The sequence below is a fragment of the Perca flavescens genome, chromosome 1 (genome assembly GCF_004354835.1).
Source record: "Perca flavescens isolate YP-PL-M2 chromosome 1, PFLA_1.0, whole genome shotgun sequence".
Taxonomy (NCBI): Eukaryota; Metazoa; Chordata; class Actinopteri; order Perciformes; family Percidae; genus Perca; species Perca flavescens.
This window is the reverse complement of record NC_041331.1, coordinates 38023714-38031916: the sequence shown is the minus strand read 5'-3', so window position 1 is coordinate 38031916 and position 8203 is coordinate 38023714. Positions and strand designations below refer to the sequence as shown.

The 8203-nt window shown below is 39.7% G+C and overlaps 1 protein-coding gene across 1 annotated transcript; it reads left to right on the top strand.

The window, feature by feature from the left end:
• The first annotated feature begins 477 nt into the window (after positions 1–477).
• Positions 478–7637, top strand: LOC114558793 (photoreceptor-specific nuclear receptor). Its single transcript, XM_028583030.1, has 9 exons — positions 478–544; positions 1217–1367; positions 2092–2195; positions 2586–2745; positions 2809–2882; positions 3504–3682; positions 4960–5200; positions 6240–6345; positions 7505–7637. Exons 1-9 carry the CDS (start codon positions 481–483, stop codon positions 7635–7637), a joined length of 1212 nt encoding a protein of 403 aa, XP_028438831.1. The 5' UTR covers positions 478–480.
• Positions 7638–8203: the final 566 nt, after the last annotated feature.

The following is an 8203-nucleotide window of genomic DNA, read 5'->3' as shown; positions in this document are numbered from 1 at the left end:
AGCATGCTGCTTACACAGCACGTGGGGCTAATCCCCCCCCCCCCGGGCTCCCTTTTGAGGAGCTGCCACCGAGGAAGCACCCACAGACAGTGACGGACCCCGGCGGCCGGAGGGAGGACACGCAACCTGTTGAAGTGAAACAAGTGTGAGCTGGATCTCATGGCAGGACCCCAGCCCATCTGCATCTCCACAGCAGAAGCTACAACACAGTAGAGGCTCAATTTACCATCCGCCCACTGGGGACCACTGGAGGCCTGACAGCTACTTATTTCAAATTTTAAGTGTTTTTACTACAACAAACCCAAAAGGAACTTGAACTTTTCGTCTGTCATTCCTGGAAATTGTACCTTGAAAATTGACAAACTCCAGAGAAGAGGACTAATAGCTTTGCAACAAAGTTTCTTATCATTCGCCATCACTCCAGGAGCCATTTTTTTTTAAAATAAAGAAATGATGGAGGATCACCTGTTGAAGCTCCCCATGATGTCGTCCTCGTCCCCCAGTGAGTCTTCTTTGAGCGGCGGGATGGACGATAGCAGAGGAGGTACGAGTTTCACATGTTGACCAAGAGCAACAGGTGTCCAGGAAGCCTGAAAGAAGGAGCCTGGGGGGGCACACTTGGCCTGTAGTAAAAAAAAAAAAAGTAGACTAACGGAGGTTTTTGATCACCTTGATTTTTATGTTTCTGTTTGAGATTCTCATAAAACTGTTTTGTGCCTTATTTCCGTTTTAAATATTTAACATTTAACCATCCATCAAAGAAAGTTGCATTACATTAAACATCACTCAAGCATAATGATATGCACAGAAATTAATTTTGTGCATTTCTTAAATACAGTATACTAATTAATAATAATAATAATAATAATTATTATTATTATTATTAATTCAATACTTAATTAAATGTAGAACAAGACCAAAATAAATATGTATTATGCAACTGTAAGCAATTCCATCTGAATGTATGTATAATGAATGGGTTTATTTGGATTATTATCCGTAATCCTGCATCGTTTGTGTTAGTTGTTAATCTGCCTCTAGCCATTTTATTGTTTTAATTTCATGATCATCCACTAAATGAGATTTTCAGGCCTAATTAAGGCTGTGGCAATAGACTGAGCTGACTGTGCAGATGGCAGGCACACGTATGAAACAATACCAGAGCACATGAATGGCACTAACCGACGGGCCCCTGTCACTGTGTTTTGACTCACAGCCAAGAGTCCGTCCCCGGGCAAAGCCCTGAGCCCGGCTCTGGTCTGCAAAGTGTGCGGAGACACCAGCAGCGGGAAACACTACGGCATCTACGCCTGCAACGGCTGCAGCGGCTTCTTCAAACGCAGCGTGAGGAGGAGGCTCATTTACAGGCAAGAGAAAAACTTCAGATACCAAGATTAACAATGTCCCCCCCATCCCATAAAAGCCAGTTACTATACAAAGTGCAATACAGTATGGAAGGCCAGGATCCTTTAAGCACTTTTATCCAAAACATTCTCACAGCCATTAGATTTATATCCAACAAAACCCACACATTTTGTATAATTTTGGACAGGAAAAGATGGCCATGTTTTTCAGAACGAAATGTACATTTTTGTCACATCAAAACAAAATTAAATCACTTGTTTTTTCAACTGATTGTAATTGAAAATATATATGCTTGTTTCACTTGAGCATATTAATGCAAACAAACTTTTTAGTGCCATAAAACATGACTAACTTTAATAAAGATTTAGTTGTTGTTTAGTGTGTCTGTGTATTAAAAACCCTGTAATTCAATTTAGGATTAAAAGTAAGATCCCATCCCTTTAAAAAACAACAACAATATTGACAGTGAAGCTATTTGTTTAGATTTGAATTATAGATAGTGTCTTTAAATTGGTCGTGGGTTATTTTGGTGAAGGTTAGGCTATGATGTATTTTAAATTTAGGTTAGGATTGAAGGTTTGTTCGTTGTGGCTTCAATTTCACATACAAGTGTGTAGGAATTTCAGATACATTTCACCATAAGTATGTATTTGTAATAATCACATACAGTATTTCTGTTAGTTTTGAGTGGACTCTCCCTTTAAAGTCTTGGTTGTGGGTTAACAGGTGCCAGGCCGGTACAGGCATGTGTCCAGTGGACAAAGCTCATCGCAACCAGTGCCAGGCGTGTCGGTTGAAGAAGTGCCTGCAGGCGGGCATGAATAAGGATGGTAAGTGTGTTTAACATGAGTAAAAGTGTTTTTTACCAAGAGATTTGAAGAATTTCAAAAAAACGAACATCAATTATTCATCTTTAGATCCAAATAATCGCTTTACACATTGCTCTAGGACATACCTGGGCCTCACTAGCTCACCAGAGTTTTTTTTTTGGAACATTGTGATGTAAAATAGATATCAGGCTGTATGCAAATATACAATACAATATTTAAGAAGAAATGTAAAAATCCAGAAAATGCCGTTAGACCTCAGGGGGTTAACCTGCAAAAAATACATCAGATAATGCTAACAACTACACACTGACCACACACAGGAATCTCATGATTATTATTCTGATTATTTCCACCTTTTCCTTCCCCGTCCTGTCCTTTTCCTCTCTGCAGCAGTACAGAACGAGCGGCAGCCCCGCAGCACAGCTCAGGTCCGCCTGGACTCCATCGACGTGGACCCTGAGAAGGAGCACCTGGCCACCACACGGGAGCCCACCTCCTCTTCCTCCTCCTCATCTTCCTCCTCCTCTTCCTCCTCCTCCTCTGTCATCACGTGGCCCCACATTACCTCCTCCGTGTCCATCAACTCCTCCGCGGCCCCCCAGCGCTGCACCAGTCCCCAGAACAACCACCGCTTCATGGCCAGCCTCATGACGGCCGAGACCTGCGCCAAGCTGGAGCCCGAGGATGGTGAGGAGGGCTTGGGATTTGAGATCATATTAGATAGAAGGGATGCTTTCATTTTATGGTTCTTTACGTCACCCCAGTTTTTGCATCCAAATCTGTGATGTAAATTCCACAGGAAAACTGTGTTTTAAGAGCATGTTGTCTCCGTAAACTTGAATATTTGTGTTTGAAACTGGAAATATTGGGTCGAGACATGATGCAGGAGGGGAACATTCAGAAAACAGGGAGAGGAAGGCAGTTTTATTGGATGGGAGAGATAGGGGTTGGTCAAAAAACATGTTTTGTATAGAATTTAATTTCATATAAAGTCTACATAATTGTAACATGCCAAGTTAGTAAGAATATGAACAAATTAATACCTATAGGATGTTTATAGGATGCTAATTTCACTGTGGGTCTTAATCACTAAATTAAATATGACATAACTTACTGATTAAGACTTGAGTCATTTTATCAGTGGCCCTCCTGACATTAACATGCTTCCGTTTTGCATGTAATTTTCAGCATGTAGCAAGCCAGTGTTAGCATGTTAACAAGCTAACAGGCCAAAGTTAAAGTGTTAACATGCATACGTAAACTAGATTGAGCTCTGCACGAGCCTGACCTCGTCCTTTCTGTTTTCAGTTGACGAGAACATCGACGTGACGAGCAACGAGCCGGAGCGAGCGTCCTCGGAGTACCACATGGCTCTGTACCCGTCCAGCTCCGAAAACGTGTACGAGACGTCAGCGAGGCTGCTCTTCATGTCAGTGAAGTGGGCCAAGAACCTGCCGGTGTTTTCCAACCTGCCCTTCAGAGACCAGGTGAGACTCGTACATATTCTGTACTGAATCTATTATTCTTAAAATGTTTTGGTTGTGACGGGACAAGTAAAAGTAAGTCATGATATATTGTTGTTCAGAGAAAAAAATGAAAATGCTGACAACATTGATGTTTTCATTTGATTTTAGTTACCCTAACTGTAGTTCTAGTAAATAACAACCAAAAAGACTCACAATTATTTAATTTGTCCATTTGTCCAGTTTTGTATGTCAAGAAAAAAAGGTTGTCAATTGTTAAATATTTTTAGTATATAATTATTTTAGTTGTCAAATATTTTTGATCATATTTTTCATTTCATAATTTGCACTGGTTGACAAAAAATGAGAATGGTCAAAATATAAACTTGTGATATCTCATAATGTTGACTTTGTAGATCAGGACTTACAAACTAGTTATCAAAACATAATTAAATGAGATGCTTAATCATATAAACATATAGAAAAACAATATGAGTTACAAATTAATTATTTTTAAACACTATTATTTTGGAAACTATGCAATATGAATTCATACTGTTACTGCTGATAATGATTTATTTTATAAATATACATTATCATTTATCAACATGTTGTTACTTTTTGGCAGGAATGGCCTTCCATATAACCCTACTAACTACTGTGACTAACCAGTGAATCTAAAAACAGTTACATCTGCTTCTGAAAGAAACGTTATTCTTTTTATGTGATTAACCATTTTTAATTTTTTTTAAACAAAATACAAAACATACAACTCACAACATGAACAAACCCCCCTCCCTCCCTTTTGTCATCACCACTCAAAAAAAAAAAAATCGAGAAAAGACAACACAGTAACTACAATTTTCCAGATCATTCAACAAAATAGTCACAAAATAGTCACAAAATAGACAATAGACCATAAACCTAATAAACATGTATATAAATGACAACACCAGAAGCCCATCATACACATCTCTCCCCGGCACAAAGCTTCATAGGAGCCCTTCAGAAAGCTCAGGTACTTTCCCCATTGTACATCCAACCTGGCAAACCATTCAGAAACTTTATTCTTAATTGTCACATACACACAGTACAATGTAGTAAATTTTTATTTCTGCAATTTAACCCATCCTAAGTATATTAGAGGCAGTAAACAGCTATATATACAGCATCTAGGGAGAAACTTGGGGTTCAGTGTCTTGCTCAGGGACACTATGACATGTGGCCGGAGGAGCCTAGGATTGAACCACCAAGCCACACAAACAGTTTTGACATCCCGACTCTTGTTGGTGTCCCACCAGGTGATCCTGCTGGAGGAGGCGTGGAGCGAGCTCTTCCTGCTCTGTGCCATCCAGTGGTCTCTGCCTCTGGACAGCTGCCCGCTGCTCTCTATGCCAGACCTCTGCCCCGGCATGCAGGGGAAGACCAGCTACACCAGCCTGGACCTGCGCCTCCTGCAGGAGGTCTTCAGCCGCTTCAAGGCCCTCGCCGTCGATCCCACTGAGTTTGCCTGCCTCAAGGCCATTGTACTCTTCAAACCAGGTGAGGCCAACAGGATTCTAAGGGGCCGGCACTATAAATAATGAAGACGTCGTTCAGGCTTCTATTTGGTGATATTACAACCTAATAATGGCACTGCAATAATAAGATTCTAAGGGCCTAAGTGACTGGTTTAGATCAATAAATCTTAACCACTACCGGGCAGGTTAGCTTTCGGTTCCTAAGCATTTCAGTTTTTCCCTGACTTTTCCTTTAGCACCGCTGCCGATCAGATTTTGAACATACTGTATAATGGGATTACCGTAACCATTGCTGGGCAAATTCATTCTCCACAGAGGATGAGCCTGCTACATTTTCAATTCAATTCAATTGTATTCATAGTGTCAAATCATAGCAGAACTTTACAGGTAGAGTAGGTCTAGACCACACTCTTTAATTTACAGAGACCCAGGAGCAAGCATTTGGTGCAACAGTGGCGAGTCAAATCTTCTAACATCTTTAAACAGGCAGAAACCTCAGACACAAACTTTCCTCTCGTGCCACCCATAGCTGACACCCAAAATGTCTGCTTTGCACACAAAATATGTTATAATCTTTTTGACTTTCAACTTTAACTTTATTGTCCCTTAAAGGAAATTGGCCTTGCAGCCTGCAGAAGCATAAATTGCACACACAATACATAAAAATACATGCTACCACATACAAATCATACAAATGCAATATTAAAACATAACCTAAAGCCCACCACATATCCATGCTTGAAATATAGCTGAGAACAAGGCCGTAAGGAAGCATTTTTAAATATTGGGGGGATGTGTCCCCTACAAAATACATTATGATTACTGCCTTGGCTGAGAAAATGTTTGGTCTCATGGTAATAAACCAATTTCATGTTAAAAACTTCATGGTCTTTTCTCTGTTCATTTTAGATATAAATAATTCAGTGGTCAATATAAATGAGTGTAGTTGTGTGTAGAGAGTGACACCACCACCAGCTCATATTACACAGCTGTTCTTTCAGTATTGTTTTAACAGTATTTGTCTGAATTTGACTCACGTTGGTGTTTGCTCTCCTCCACAGAGACCCGTGGCCTGAAAGATCCAGAACAAGTGGAGAACCTGCAGGATCAGTCTCAAGTGATGTTGGGACAACACATCCGCTCCCACTACCCCAGTCAACCAGCCAGGTACCTTTAAATGTGTTTACACTGTCACATCTCATTTATCTGTAGTCTTAGATTGGAAAATGAACGTTTTAGGTTGGTAATCTTGCTGTCCCCTTTCTTCCTCTACTTTGTATTTAAAGCTTTAGTGCGTAACTTTTTGCTCAATGGTGTTTTAAGCCCCCAATGTCGGCTTCCAGGCAGCGCTGCGACCGTTGACTTCAAGGCACCTAACCCTAACCCTAACCATTGCCTAATCCTAGTGCCTTCCAGGCAGCGCTGCCTGGAAGGCGACGTTGGGAGCTTAAAACACCAAACACCTAACTTTTTTTAAATTAATGAACATCCGTTACGTTCAAGCCATTGCCAAATGAGTTGCTACAAAGCTAATGAAGACTATCAGCTCCACTCAATTCTCTCTGTATTTCTCAGTATGGCTGTATGTTCAGAAGATTGTGGCGTCCAGTAGACTTTGGCTACTAGTAACTGCGTGGAGGAGAAATGGGGGCTTGTATCATATGGATGCGCCGACAGTTTTGATGTCATTACTTAGAATTCCTCATGGGGCGACAGAAACTACCCACTATAGCTTTAAGTTAACGATTTCCTTCTATCAACAACCCTCAAAAAGGGCTGTTAGCTGTTACAGTAGAAATTAGTTTCTAAAGAAATTGTTTTTTAAATTTTCCTCTTCTATTGAATGAATTTGTCCCTTTTTGAGATTTTTTTAAAGGTCTCACTTTAAAATCTTGGAGGACAGATGCCAAAATGTAAACTTACTTACGCAAGGACGGGCGCCTCCCCCCCCCCCCAAAAAAAGCTAATTAAAAAGTTAATTCAGAATCATTCAGAAAGTAAATTATGTATTTTGGATAAGTTCTGCCAGTATAAAGACAAACTCCCTGAATTTTGAATTCAGAGCTGTAGATTTAAGACTTAAGTCAGACTTATGTCACAAAAATTAAGAGGTTGGACCTTAAAATCAATGGGAACAAAAATGAATACTACCAAAATACCAAAAATATTGGTCTCAGCAATTATTAAAAATGCATGAACACAGTTTTTTGTTTTTATTGGTCAGTATTAAGACCTAAAAGACTTCCATGTTGACTTGTAATTTGGCTACACATTGTTTGTGTAGTAGTGTAGTATTGTGAAGTTGATCATATTTTTGTTTATTCAGGTTTGGAAAGCTGCTTCTTCTTCTTCCCTCTCTGCGTTTTGTGAATTCGGAGCGGATAGAGCTGCTGTTCTTCCACAGGACCATCGGAAACACTCCCATGGAGAAACTGTTGTGTGACATGTTCAAAAACTAAAAACCTTCACCCACACACCCATTCAGTCATCAATAATCTTCATGTATTCTTGCTTTGTATTCCTGTATACATATCAGAGAATCTGCGTGCTGTTACTTTTTTAAAGGCCACTTTATTATTGTATGTTGGTTCCACGTCAGGTCATTCTAAAATCTAATTCAGTTCCTATCATCATGCTTGCTGTCTATTTGTATCATATTTAGACTTTGATTTGTGTCAGAAGAGACTCCTGATCACATTTCATCATCTAGTGTATCATTATTTTTGTCTTTTTTGTGACATTTACAATGCAGATCTTTATTGTTTGGTGATAGATGGACTGTATATCCCTGCTGTCATTAATGTGACTGTTATATTCATGTTTTCATGCCTTGATAAAGTAAAAAACAATGCTTGAAAATGGTTTTTGATTTGGTTTTTTATAAGAGTTTGACAGGAGATGATGTAGCCATTAGACTTTCACTATTCAAAAAATACATTTGAAATATGATGTGGTAGCTACAACACGTGAAAGGTCAGTTTACTGACACACTTTAATGCAGAGAACCATCCAAACAGTGCCCTCC

Excerpts from the sequence above, each read along its gene's own strand:
- LOC114558793 (XM_028583030.1), top strand. The coding sequence starts at position 481 with ATGATGTCGTCCTCGTCCCCCAGTGAGTCTTCTTTGAGCGGCGGGATG. Across the intron at positions 2,746-2,808 it reads TCCTCCTCCTCTGTCATCAC|TCCCCAGAACAACCACCGCT; the intron begins GTGGCCCCACAT and ends GCGCTGCACCAG. Across the intron at positions 2,883-3,503 it reads CAAGCTGGAGCCCGAGGATG|TTGACGAGAACATCGACGTG; the intron begins GTGAGGAGGGCT and ends TTCTGTTTTCAG.